At 44.8% G+C, this 14,055-nt stretch overlaps 1 protein-coding gene across 4 annotated transcripts in view; it reads left to right on the top strand.

Annotated features, from left to right (window-relative positions):
• The first annotated feature begins 603 nt into the window (after positions 1-603).
• Positions 604-14,055, top strand: part of TNFRSF9 (TNF receptor superfamily member 9) — a 32,199-nt gene continuing 18,747 nt past the window's right edge. Inside the window, exons 1-4 of one of the 4 annotated variants that reach the window (XM_031664139.1) lie at positions 604-652; positions 7,418-7,705; positions 12,010-12,083; positions 12,798-12,981. In XM_031664139.1, the coding sequence (XP_031519999.1) occupies positions 12,882-12,981 (100 nt within the window). In that variant the 5' untranslated portion in view covers positions 604-652; positions 7,418-7,705; positions 12,010-12,083; positions 12,798-12,881. Of the gene's footprint in view, positions 798-7,417; positions 7,706-11,215; positions 12,084-12,797; positions 12,982-14,055 lie in introns of those variants that run through there. The other 3 variants (XM_031664136.1, XM_017956841.3, XM_021935696.2) reach the window with 3 other exon arrangements.

Below are 14,055 nucleotides of genomic sequence, written 5' to 3'. Positions count from 1 at the left end.
AAGTATTATCCTGCTTTTACCCTCTATTATTTGACAGCCTTCTTTATTGCTATAAATTAATATTTTACATTTGCAGAACTCTACAGTTTACAACGTGATTTCAACTAATTTCTTATTCCTATTTTAATCTTATTTCTCACGTCAAATTCATCTCACCGAACTACAAAATGAAGCAGAGGAGGAATCTGAACTGTAGTTACTGGGCATAAAGAAGCCCTCTGGGGCACTGAATAAACGTAGCTGACATCATCCCATAAAGGCCGGGTTCAGGCACGCCCTACAGAGGTCCGGCAGAAACGGCGAATTTCCCCTCTGGAGCCCCCGAAAGGTTAGGTCGGTGAGACTGGAGAAGAGTGGGCGAGCCCTGACATTTGAGGCGGCGCTGGCGCAAGGGGGAAATTCTGACGCCGAAGTCTGTGAGGGGCCCCGGGAACGGCTTTGCCTCTGCGCCCACCAGTGTGAAAAGCACCCCCACCGTGGCCTACCAGACACAACTCCCACAGGACGCCGGAAACCGACCGGCTGACCCGCATGTCGTAGGTCTACTTCCGGCGGCCGCAGCACGCGGCACCCGGGATTGGCCGAGCCGGTGGCAGTGGGCGGGACCGTCGCGTGTTCCCAGCCGCTATCGCGGTCGCGTCGGAGCTTGCAGGTCAGATCCGTCGTAAATGCGCCGGGTGCTGCTGGGCTTGGCCTGAGAGTAACAGCCCCTAAAGGTCACTTCCTTTAGAGCGTCGCGTGTGGGTCTCTGCGCCCTGGAGTCGCTTTGCCTCAGCTACCTCGCCGACTTCCGAGGGGTGGGTACAGCCTGCCGGATGCAAGGCGGGAGGTCGAGCCCTTTGGCACCTGCTGGGGCCAGATTCGTCTTGGTGACCGCAGCCCACAGGCTCAGCAAAGAACGACGACGATTTGCCTGTTCCCATCCCGCGAGCCTTGGTGTATTGGGGAATCAGATGCAGTCTCTGATGGTTTAACCACCTCGTTGGTGGCTCATTGGAAAATCTGCAAAGCCCAGTGTGGAAGCAAGGCTGTGGCTTGGACAGCGTTTTCTGTTTGTTTCTCTCCGGTTGTTTATGGAAAACACTTATTGCCATCCCTTCCATGGCATCTTATTTCTTTTCTTTTCTTTCTGAGAAGTAGAGACGGGGTCTTGCTATGTTGCTGAGTTTGATATTGAACCCCTGGACTCAAGCGATCCTCCCGCCTTGGCCTCCCAAAGTTTTGGGATCACAGGCATGAGCCACCGCCCCCAGCGAGCATCTTATTTCTTGAAGTGAGAGTAAGATCCCATTACTTAGGGTTTCAGTCAGGGGTTATCAAAAAGCCTTTTAAGATAACTTACTTGCAAATGTGAATAGCAATGCCTGCCCAGAGGTGAGTGAGGACCTAGTGAGATCTTACATAAAACACCAAGCTCAAAAGAGTTGAAATGTTGAGTCCCGTAATATTTCCGGTTATAATTCTCTAATTCTGTTTCCATAATGCTTTCAAATTCCAATACTTTGGAAACATACAGTGATCAAGGAGTTATGCCAGTATTTCTCTCAACGGGCAAGGCAAAAATCCATATTCCACCCAGCGGTAGACACTTGAATGTAGCAAAACTTTTCTGGCCAACTCCCTATCCTTTACTGTATCCTAGAGATCCCTTCCTTATCTTGAGGCCCACCTACTCTGGAGGTTAGTAAGCAGTGGCTACACCCAGGATGAGAACTATATTCTGGTGACCTTTCGTATGTCTGTAGTTCTGTGAATCTGCTGAATTTGGCAGTGACTCCTATGTAGGGGATTAAAAGTTTGAATCCTGCTACAATGTGCTTCAACCAATCCCTTCTTTCTTATCTACCACATCCGTACCTCTTAACACTCCCTCACTCAGTTTCTCTGTTTCTGGAACTTCCTGGAACTTCACTTCCTTCGTGCTTTGGCAAAAGCATTTCCTTCTGCCGGGAATACCTCCTCTACTTCCATATTAGCTTTTTTTTTTTTTTTTTTTGAGACGAAGACTTGCTCTGTTGCCCAGGCTAGAATTCAGTGGCTCGATCTCGGCTCACTACAACCACTGCCTCTTGGGTTCAAGCAATTCTTTGCCTCAGACTCCCGAGTAGCTGGGATTACAGACCCCCCACACCACGCCCGGCTAATTTTTGTAATTTTAGTAGAGACAGGGTTTCACCATGTTGGCCAGGCTGGTCTTGAACTCCTGACCTCATGATCCACCTGCGTCAGCCTCCCAAAGTGCTGGGATTACAGGCGTGAGCCACTGCGCCTGGCCTTTATCAGCCTTTTATCAGGATGGGTAATATATTACCCATCCTGGAAAACCCAGTTAGAGTGCCAATCCCTCCAGGAAACTTTCTCTATTCCCGTAGCACTTTGCTTTACAGAATCTGTAGGGCTGTGTGGCCTTATCTTAGTTCCTTCCACTCAAGGCTGGGAAGATTGTTGGGATGGCACTTTATCTATATATGCCTCACAAGACAGTAAAACTCATTCCAGAAGTATTTGTGGAGCGCTTGTCATGTGTTCTCAGGAGTGCTCTGGGTGCCAGGGATGCAGCAGTGAACAGTGTCCCCTCTCATGGAGCTTATGTTCCATGAGGAAAGACAGGCAATAAACAAAAGCACAAATAAATAGCATGCCAGGCGGTGGTATGTACTATGAAGGAAAACAAAGGAGGGAGAGAAAATGGAGAATAATGATGGGGGGAGGGTGCTCGTGTAGACACTGGTCAAAGAATGCTGTTTTCTGAGGAGAAAACCCAAATAAGATGAGGGAGTGGCCGGGTGCAGTGGCTTCCGCCTGTGGAAACACAGAAGAACAGGAGACGGATCTTGTGGAGAACGACTTTTGTGTGGAATTATTTGGTAGAAAATGCTGATCACCATTAAAAAGCTCAGAAGGAAACAAAATCCATCTCCTGGTGTTGCCTTGCTTTTGATTTGTTGAATAAGAACACTTGAACGCTAACTGACAGTAGTTGAGATGAATTTGTATATTCCTTAATTTTAATAGTACTTTCCTTCCCAAGGGCTAAGGTGAATGCGGGGGATGGGGAGCTAGTACCCCACAGTCAGAAGCTGGCCTTCAGTACAAAGTCATGTTACTTCAGGATAATGTTGCCTTTTGGGGTGATACTGCTTTGATCACAATTGTCACTTGTACCCCAAATAATAGTTTTCCCCTTAATGGCATGTAGCAACTCTCTCTCTCCATCCGAATTTAAAAATAAAGAGCACGTGTTTACTTAATGGTTTTTGATTATGTGCTCTTATTTTTTTTTTTTTTTTTTTTTTTGAGACGGAGTCTTGCTCTGTCACCCGGGCTGGAGTACAGTGGCCAGATCTCAGCTCACTGCAAGCTCCGCCTCCCGGGTTTAAGTCCTACTTCTGCGTCATGCTCCGAGTTAGCTGGGACAACAGGCGCCCGCCACTTGGCCCAGCTAGTTTTTTGTATTTTTTTAGTAGAGACGGGGTTTCACTGTGTTAGCCAGGATGGTCTGGATCTCCTGACCTCGTGATCCGCCCGCCTCGGCCTCCCAAAGTGCTGGGATTACAGGCTTGAGCCACCGCGCCCGGCCTATGTGCTAACTTCCTCCAAAAAGTGACTACTATGAGGCTATCCATTCTGCTCTTTATCACATTTCTCAAAGTTTAAATTGATCATCAGTTTCTTGGTAGTCATTCATGTAGATGAGCTCTGATGTGGTTTCCAACTCAGCTCTTAAACCACTGAATTGACAGTCTTACAACCTTGGTTGCTGAGTCAACAAATCTTGTTACTAATTCACAGGAATGCGCCATTACAGTTAGCTCCTACGTTAGTCATACCTCTTGGCCAGATGTTAAGGTAGCTTTGGAATGAGACAACCCCCATTTCCATACCTGTTGTCTCCATTCCTTAAATGTGGCAGTATGGTGTGGTGGCAGAGCCTGTTCTCGCTCTCTGAGTCCAGCCTGTCTGGATTTAAGCCCAGCTCTGTCCCATGCTAGCTAAGTAATCTTGAACAAATGAGTTATCCCTCATGCCTCAGGTTCCCCATCTATAAAACGGGGATCACAGAACCTGTGTACTTCACAGGGTCACTATGAGGATTAAATGAATTAATATAGGTAAAGCTGGAACACTGGCCTGGAGTAAACCCTCAAATGCCTTACCTCAGGAATACAACTCCCTTGGCTTCTGTTTCTTCACATTAGAATAGTAACAATAATTCTTACCTCATGGAGTTCCTGCATTGCAGATGTTATGCTCAACATTTTTTTGTGTTCATCTGTGAGACGGAGTCTCACTCTGTTGCTCAGGCCAGAGTGCAGTGGTGTGATCTCAGCTCACTGTAACCTCTGCTTCCCAGGTTCAAGTGATTCTCCCACCTCAGCCTCCCAAGTAGCTAGGACTACAGGCGCATACCACCATGCCCAGCTAATTTTTGTATTTTTAGTAGAGACGATATTTCACCATGTTGGTCAGGCTGGTCTCAAACTCCTGACCTCAGGTGATCTGCCCACCTCAGCCTCCTAAAGTGCTGGGATTACAGGGATGAGCCACCGCACCCGGCCTGTGCTAAACACTTCAAATATTTTATTTAGCCTCTTCAGAAGGAAACAAAATCTGTCTTCTGAGGCTAAATAAAACATTGAAAGTGTTTCGCATAACATCTGCAATGCAGGAAGCCACCCATAATTATTAGCTATTATTATTAGAAAACATTTATTTATCAGTAGTCACAATCTGTTTACATTCAGTGATGAAAGGACCAGAGGAATGGACCACAGAAAGTGATACACCATAAACACGTGCCATCTTGGTGAGGATGGCGAGGGACAGAAATGACATAGAGTTTTTGCCTTAAGATACAAAGACAGCATCTGGAGAAATAATCAAAGTGAAGCTTGCTCTTAGAGTAAGAGCAAGTTCCCAGAGCTCAAACTGTTTAAGCGCATGAGCGACAGCAAAGAGACTTCATACAGGGGTTGTGACCCTAAGGTCCACAGATGCCCAAGAGTGCACAGATAAAAATCAGGGAGTCTGTGAACTTAGATGTAAAATTTCATCTTTGTTTTCACTAACCTGTCATGGAAATCTAACATTTCCTCCCGTTTTGAATACAGTAATTCACAAAGCATAGCTGAAGGAACAGTACTCATGGCTTGGGACCAATAGTACTGAAAGTCATATTCATATCACATTACAGTTCTTGCAGATATCCCAGAATACCATGTCAACTCATGATTAATTTGAAATTATGCCAGATATATGTTAAGTCCATACATGAGTGCATCACGAATTGGCTTTTAAGATATTTGGCAGGTACATTTCAATTCAGTTGGTTTCTTTTGTAATCTTTTGTAGTATCTTTTATGAATTACAAATCCTATTCTGAGGGCTCCACAAGCATAGGACCCACAAGTGAACGGGGCCTTGGGCACAGGCAGGTTAAGAGCATGGGTTCTGCAGCCAGACAGCTAAGTTTCTAACCCTTTCTCATCTCCTTCCCAGTCAGGTGACACCAGGCAGGCTACCTGGCTTCTCTGTGCCCTTGTTTCCTCACCTGTGAAACAGGGACAAAGGCTGTCCTAGGGTGTAATTGTGGGAACTCATGTAGACACATAGAATAGTGCCTTGCAAGTAGTAAGCCCTCAGCCAGTGTTAGCCGTGATCGGAAAAGCATTTTACATGAGGCCTGAGAAAGGACAATGGCAGCTCGGGTTGGGGTCTGCATGCCAGAATGATTTTCCCAGGAAGAGAGTGAAAATGAAACGTTAGGTCATGAAGAGACAGGCAGACGGCAGGACTGGAGTGAACACATTCGTGTATTTATTTGTTCATTTGATAAAGGTTTATTGACTACCAACTGCGTGTCTCTCAGCACTGGCTCTAACACTTTTGGGTCCTGCAGCAAATATAGAAATGGAACCCACACACCATGTTCGAATATTTACTAGTGGCAAATCAAACACAAGGAGAATATTCTACTTCACAGAGAAGTCTTCAAAGTAACTAACCAATTATATTTATGTGACAAAGTTGGCAAAGATGACTGAGTTTAATATTACAGATGTGTAGATGTTTTCTGATGACCTGAGAATGTTTAACTTAGTGGTAAATAAAGGCATACAGGGCCAGGCATGGTGACTCACGCCTGTAATCCCAGCACTTTGGGAGGCCGAGGCAGGCAGATCACCTGAGCTCAGGAGTTTGAGACCATCCTGGCCAATGCAGTGAAACCCCGTCTCTACTAAAAATACAAAAATTAGCAGGGTGTAGTGGCGCACACCTGTAGTCCCAGCTACTCGGAAGGCTGAGTGGGGAGAATCACTTGAACCCAGGAGGCAGAGGTTGCAGTGAGCCGAGATCATACCACTGCACTCCAGCCTGGGTGACAGAGTGAGACTTTGTCTTAAAAAAAAAAAAAAAAAGACACACATAGTTCATAAATTACCGTATTTTTACCCATAAAACTTATTTTTCTTGCTTTCATTTGTTACAATAGATAATTTCGCATAATTTGTGTTTGGACAGTAATGATTTAAAGGATTAAGAAATAAAATATAATTATACTTAACATATACAGCATTTGTATGTATTTAATATAAAATGTGAATTTGAGTATGTAAAATTTTAAATTTGTTTTTATGTTCATTTTTTCATTTTTCTAAAAGTTTCAAAATTATTAGAATTAAAAACAAATAATAGTGGATAAATATCAAGTATTTAAAACTTATTTTTATTAAAGAACTGAGATTTTTAACCTTTTGAAATTTAAATTGTTTTAAATATTTTTATAAAAATTGAAATTGTCATTCTGAGGCTAGTCCTAGGTGATTCTAGTAAAGAATTAATGCTGCAGTTCTTAGTCTACATATTACATATGTGCATATTCAAGAATAATATGAATTGTTTAATATTACAAAGGCTTCCTCAGACTTTGTGCATAACTGCTGTGAATTCCATGGCAATATACAAGAACTTCCAAAACCGCCAAGTGGACCATAAATAGGATCAAGCAAGTGGATAACCAGCCTGAGCAACATGGCAAAACCCCTTTCTACAAAAAAATACAAAACTTAGCTAGGCAAGGTGGTGCGCACCTGTAGTCCCAGCTACTTGGGAGGCAGAGGCAGAAGAATCCGTTGAACCCTACAGGTGGAAGCTGCAGTGAGCCGAGATTGCACCACTGCACTCCAGCCTGGGTGAGGTCTCCAGAGTGAGACCGTGTCTCAAAAAAAAAAAAAAAGAAAAAGAAAAAAGTGGATACTTGGGACTGCTGGGAAATAACACTGTGATATTCTTGCATAATGATAGATTATACAAGAATCTGTTACACCCTTAGTATCTGAGATGGATTTGACAAATCCACTTGCCGTTTGTCTGCCTGGTACTCCTATGGCTCACACCTTCCCTGCTGTCCTTGCAGGCAACAGCACAGCCCACAACCCTCACAGCACAGAGTCAGCCTCAAGTGGAGTTTCAAGAACATGGATCTAGTGATGTGGGGGAGTCTTCACCCAGGCCTGGCAGTGTGGGTCCAGAGAGCAGACGGAGCCGAGTTATGCGTCCCTATGCCAGCACCATGCACCAGACACCCAGTCACAGACGCACCTCTGTGTTCATTGTGTGTGTGTGTTTGTGTCTCTACTCTGGACAGAACATACTTAACAGCGTATTTGGATTGATGAACAATTTCTAAATATTTGGACACATGGTAAGCAGGCTTCTGTTTGTACTCTTGTCCTGGGGATTGCACAGTGTTGGAGGTGGTCTGAAGTTGGAGACAACTATTGATAAGTCTTCTTATATGAGTGGATGCCACCTAGAGAAAGGGCAGAACAAGGAGGAAAGGTGAGCAAAGTCGACGACCGCTGACACCTGCCTCTCCTTATGATTCGTACTTCCTTCTCCTTACTCTGCCTCCTCTTTGATTTCCTACTCATTTTCTTGGTTCCAAGTTTAAAAACAATGTACTCCTTCCCAGGCCTCAGAACACCTACTGACATCACAAGCACCAGATATGTCTGATAGTGACTACTAGTTTGGGTGTTTGGGGTAGGGGTGGCGACGTTGAATCTTGAAAGAATAGCTCTTTCGGGCAGATAACAAGTGTAAATAGTGAATATCCCACAGATGAGATTCGCTCTAAGATGCGCCCTGGAAGGATGGAAGAATATTTTATAGGAAGCTTATTTTGAGGGCTTTCTCTTTCTAAATGTCTTCTTTATCTTGTTGAGAATTGTTGGGCCTTCATGCTATTTAGCCTCAAAGTATTTAGCTGCTTGAGATATTCAAGATTAGACCTATAGTCAATCAAAATGAAATAAAATCTATTTCTTGGTTTGTTTGTTTATTTATTTATTTATTTATTTTTTGAGACAGAGTCTCACTCTGTAGCCCAGGCTGGAATGCAGTGGCACGATCTTGGCTCACTGCAAGCTCCGCCTACTGGGTTCACGCCATTCTTCTGCCTCAGCCTCCCGAGTAGCTGGGACTACAGGCGCCCACCACAACGCCGAGTTAAATTTTTTTTTTTTTTTTTTTTTGTATTTTTAGTAGAGACGGGGTTTCACTGTGTTAGCCAGGATGGTCTTGATCTCCTGACCTTGTGATCCATCCACCTTGGCCTCCCAAAATGCTGGGATTACAGGTGTGAGCCACCACGCCCGGCCTATTTCTTGGTTTAGAATGAGATGTTTAGGATGTAATGAAACGTATTATTAATACGGCTAACGTGTTGCTGTCTTGTTGGTGTCATCTCTGATTTAGTTTGAAATGGTTTTATGGAATAGAAAAACATCATTGCATTTGAAAGATTACAGGGCTACAACGGATAAAGCAATATGATATATATTATAAAGCAAATGAAAATTATACCAAAAGAGTATTACACCTTTGCCTAGCTTAGATAGTATGTATATCTGGTTAACTATATAATTTGCCTTAGCTTACTATGATGATTTTATACCACACAAAAATGCATGCAGTAAGATGAATTCTTTCTTTCTTCCTTTTTTTTTTTTTTTTTTTTTGAGACAGTCTAGTTTTGTTGCCCAGGCTGGAGTGCACGGGTGCAAACATGGCTGACTGCAGCCTCGACCACCCAGGCTCAAGCAATCCTCTCATCGCAGCCTCCCGAGTAGTTGGACCCACAGGCGCATGCCACCAAACCCAGCTGATTCTTGGATTTTTTGTAGAGACAGGGTCTGGGCATCTTGCCCAGATGGTCTTGAAATCTTGGGCTCAAGCGATCCTCCCACCTCAGCCTCCCTAAGTGCTGAGATTACAGGTGTGAGCCACTGTTCCCGGCCATGAATTTTTTAAACGCCTGAATAAAGTTGAGCATAGCCTTCAGTAGCATAATTCTGAAGTGGTTGATTTTGTTTAACTGTGGGCTGGCAAAACTAATGTTGAGACTCTTTTAGCTCAGTAAAGACTCTTATGTTACTGGCATAAAAGCCTGAGACAGTGAGCTAATTACTGTGCTGGGAAACTAAATATGTCACTTTCAGAGGAAGTAATGTCTCTGCCTACAGAATGTCCAAAACATAGACTAGTGAGTGGCATTTAGTTAAATGAAATACGGCCCAGTTAAATGTCACACTGCAATGTTAAACAGAGTACCACATGTAAACGAGGGGGTTACTTGGTTAGATGGTGACTTTCAAAGTGTTAGGAGGGGATCAGCAGTCTGATTTTTATGGTGTGACACTCTCACATTCAGCCAATTTCTGCCAAAGTGGGGCAAGGAGGGATCCCACAGATGTCACAGGTAAGATGACTCTCAGATGACCGTCAGTATTTGGGAACACATTTTGTAGGCAGCCCATGCATTTTTCTCCTTTTCTGTCATGACCTGCCCTGTGGTCACTCTGCTGATGATGGGTGTGGGAGGTAGGGAAGGAACATTTCAAACCAGTAAGTCTGATCATTAACAATTCCTACTTTCTTGATAACTATGTGCCAAGCATTGAGCTAAGTATTTCACGCTCATTGTCTCATTTAATCCTCACTCACGAGGAAGACCTATGATGTTACTGTACCTATAAGATGTACTTGGAAAAACGGAGTTAGGGAGGTTGAGAAATTTGCTCAAGGTTACACAACTGAGGCAGGAGAATGGGGAACATGAGACGGGAGAGAGCAAAGTGAATAAAAATCACTGGGAACAGGTAACCCGCTCACCCGCGGGAGTGGCCAGCGGGAGACAGGCTGCCTGAGGGGAGGAAGCTCCGCAGGACCCGCTGCAGACCCAGGGCCAAGGGTCCCGCAGGAGGAAACGCGGGCGCGGTGGGGCTGGCTCCAGGCACGCGGGCCAAGGGCAGGAGGGTGGGACACGAAGCCACAAGGCTCCTTGGGTTCCTCCTCCTTCCTGTCTGCCTTCTGCTTCTGCAGCCTGATCTCCGAGTCCCTCTGCCTGCAGGCGGTGGCACAAAGGCCGCATCTCCGCGCTGTCCCCGAACCGAGTCGCTCCGCGTTTTCCTGTTCTGACCCGCATTCATTCCATTCCCCGGCCCTTCCCAGTTCCCCCTGGTTTCTAAGTTCCTTCCTTCCTCCATTCCATCCTCCTCCTCCTCCTCCTCCTCCTCCTCCTCCTCCCTCCTCCACCCTCCCCCCCTCCCCCTTCCCTCCCCCCTCCCCTCCCTCCCCTTCCCCCCTCCCCCTCCTCCTCCTTCTCCTCCACCTCTTTCCTTCTCCTCATTCTTCCTTCTCATTCTTTCTCCTCCTCATTCTTCCTTTTCCTCTTCCTCCTCCCCTTCTCTTTTTGTTCTTTTCTTCTTCCTTCTCTTCCTTTTCTCTTTATTTTCCTCCTCCTCTCCCTCTTCTTTCTCCTTATCCTCCTCCTCTCTTCTTACTATTCTTTTTTTTTTCCTTCTGTTTTCTGCACTTCTGCCCTCCGCTTCCTCTTCTTCCTCTTTTTTTCTTTTTTTTTTTTTGAGGTGGAGTCTTGCTCTGTGGCCCGGGCTGGAGTGCAGTGGCGTGATCTCGGCTCACTGCAACCTCTACTTCCCAGGTTCAAGCGATTCTCTTGCCTCAGCCTCAGTAGCTGGGATTACAGGGGTCCACCGCCACTCCACCCCCCACCCCCCACCTCCCCCCACCAGCTAACTTTTAGTAGAGACAGGTTTTTGCCATGTTGGCCAGGCTGGTCTAAACCTCCTGACCTCAGGTGATCCACCTACCTCAGTCTCCCAAGTGTTAGGATTATAGGCATGAGTTACCACACCTGGTCTCTTTCTCCTTTATTTATTAATTTTTTAAGAAAAATTGAAATCATGGTTTTCTGAAAATCCCTTCTAGCTCTCAGCTTCCCGGAATCAAGTCCTGGTCATTCACTTGCCGTGCGACTGCTGTGCTTCCCCTTTTTCCATTTCCCTCCATTTCTCCCTCCTTCCACCCTCTGTCACCCATGCAGCGAGGAGCACGGTAAGGGACCAGTCAGACACTGGTTCCAACCCCGCAGGCTCCCTGTCCTGTTGACGCTCCGACTCCACCTGCGGCCCCAGTTTCCTCATTTGCATAGTGTTCCCCCAGTAACAACAGCAGTCATACAAAGTTCTAGGGTTCTTTCGAGGATAGTGTGTATTCACCACAGTACACCTCTGACGCCTGGCACGTCGGCTGTGCTCAAGTAATGACAACTATTGCTTTACAGTAACTGTGGAGTTAAGGGACCGCATATGGCAAAATGCTGATCATTATTTTGAAGTTGGTTTCATCCCTCTAATCTCAAATCCAGTATTTTAGGGACATGCTAAATGGTTTGTCCTGGAGAGCTGTGTTAAGGGACAAAATCCTTTTCCCTACATCAGCTATAACACATCCTGACAGTAGAGAGCAGCTTCCAAGAAGCAATTTAAAGTGCCATTATCAGGCAGGGACAGGGGCTCTAGGGGATTTTGGGGTCAGCAGATGTGAAATGAACGATTTCACAGAGCTGTTACAGAGCGGTGATGGGAATTTCCTACGAGACCCCGCCCCCGGCTGACTCACTGCTCTCCCGTGTTTGACCTGAAGTCCTCCCCCTCCCGAGCTGCAGAAGCCTGAAGACCAAGGAGTGGAAAGTTCTCCAGCAGCCCTGAGATCGCAAGGTCTGTCCATTTGGGGGAGTGGGTGGGGGCACTGAGAGGGGGTGAGGATAGAACTTTTGCTCCCTTTGCCCATTTCTAGACTTTTTCTCCTTCTAATTTATAATAACTTCTCTTCAATAGCCCATTAAATAAACATCAATAACTTGGCCTGAAGAGAGTTTTTCACTCCTGAGTTTTGTTACCATACAAGCTTTGCATCTCAGAACATGTCTGTGTTGAAGAAAATGTGTTAGTGAGTTGAACAGGGAGGTCTTTCCTCATGTTAGTAGTTAGGTGTTCAGCTAAAGGGGGAAGAGTGATTTTGTGACAGCTTCTTCTTGAACTGAATTGTCTGATGCCCCCGACAGATCAGATTCTGTTTGTAAGGAGTGTATTCCAGGGGCAGTAAGTAATTGGCATTATTGCTGGATGGTACTGCAAAGTACCTATGAAAGTCCCCAAAAGTTCTGGCTATTGTTATTTCCGCATTTCGGCAGAACATGATGGAAAATGCACCCTCAGACTTTGGCAAACGTGCACAAAGCAGTGTGTTTAATAATGCCTGCCTTGTTGTAGTGGTTTCTATGAATTTGCTACTTTTCCATAATATTGCATCATTAATTGTTCCTGAAAAACCCTGAGTTTTCCTCTTGTAGAATTGTATAGGTAATGATTGCAAATAGATAATTTTGAAAGGAGAAACCACCTTTCCTTGGAAATGTTTACCTTTTGCAGAGTGACATTTGTGAGACCAGCTAATTTGATTAAAATTCTCTTGGAATCAGCTTTGCTAGTATCATACCTGTACCAGATTTCATCATGAGAAACAGCTGTTACAACATAGTAGCCACTCTGTTGCTGGTCCTGAACTTTGAGAGGACAAGATCATTGCAGGATCTGTGTAGTAACTGCCCTGCTGGTGAGTACCCAGTTATCATGTGCATTTGATCTGTTCTGTTGGAAGTATGGTTCAGTTAGTCTAGTAGTCAGGGCCAATGAGCTCCTTTTAAGGAAAGGAAAATGAAAATTCATTTATTTACAAATATTTATTGGATGCTACAACCTAGCTGTGTGAACACAGCAGTCATTCCACCTCTTGTGCCTTGACTTTCTCATCTGGGGATAATAAGGGAACCTGTTTTATAGGATGGCTGGGAGGATCAAATGAAGGGCTTAGAACAGTGCATGGCACATGGCAAGACTGTGGTATTTATTTGTGGCAATTATTTGTGGACTGAGCTTTCTAAATATTAGAAGAAACATTCATTTGACAAGACAGAAGTTTTTACTTACCAAAATGTAAATAAATGTTAGTTTTGTGTGTAGGACTTTGTGCTCAGACTGGGGGCATAGCAGCGAGTAAGTGGGTGGTAAAGGGCTTAACAGAGTGGGGAAAGTCAGGCGCATTTAAATTTTAGTGTAGGACATTGATGTCCTCCTGGATCCAGTCATACTCATCTCCTAGATCAATCAAGATAATAATTTTGTTTTATTCAATAGATAAAGTATTTTCTTTCTGCTGATTTATTTGTTACAATATCTGTTTTTTTTGTTTGTTTGTTTGTTTGTTTTTGTTTTGAGACAGAGTCTCACTCTGTCACCCAGGCTGGAGTGCAGTGGCATGATCTCAGCTCATTGCAACCTTGGCCTCCCAGGTTCAAGCAATTCTCCTGCCTCAGCCTCCCAAGTAGCTGGGATTACAGACATGCACCACTGCGCCTGGCTAATTTTTGTATTTTTGGTAGAGACAGGGTTTCATCATGTTGGCCAGGCTGGTCTTGAACTCCTGACCTCAGTTGATCTGCCCGCCTTGGCCTCCCAAAGCGCTGGAATTACAGATGTGAGCCATTGCACCTAGCCTGTATTTTGTTATTTCTAATTCTGTGATTACACAAAGAATAATCTTGCAAATGTATCATTTTAGGAAGTCAATCAAACTAATGCCTATCACTGTGGCATCTAGAAAACTCATCATTCTTTTATAATCCTATTT

This window comes from Papio anubis, chromosome 1, assembly GCF_008728515.1.
Source record: "Papio anubis isolate 15944 chromosome 1, Panubis1.0, whole genome shotgun sequence".
Lineage (NCBI taxonomy): Eukaryota > Metazoa > Chordata > Mammalia > Primates > Cercopithecidae > Papio > Papio anubis.
Note: the sequence above shows the minus strand (reverse complement) of the source record. Positions and strands in the feature narration are given on the sequence as shown.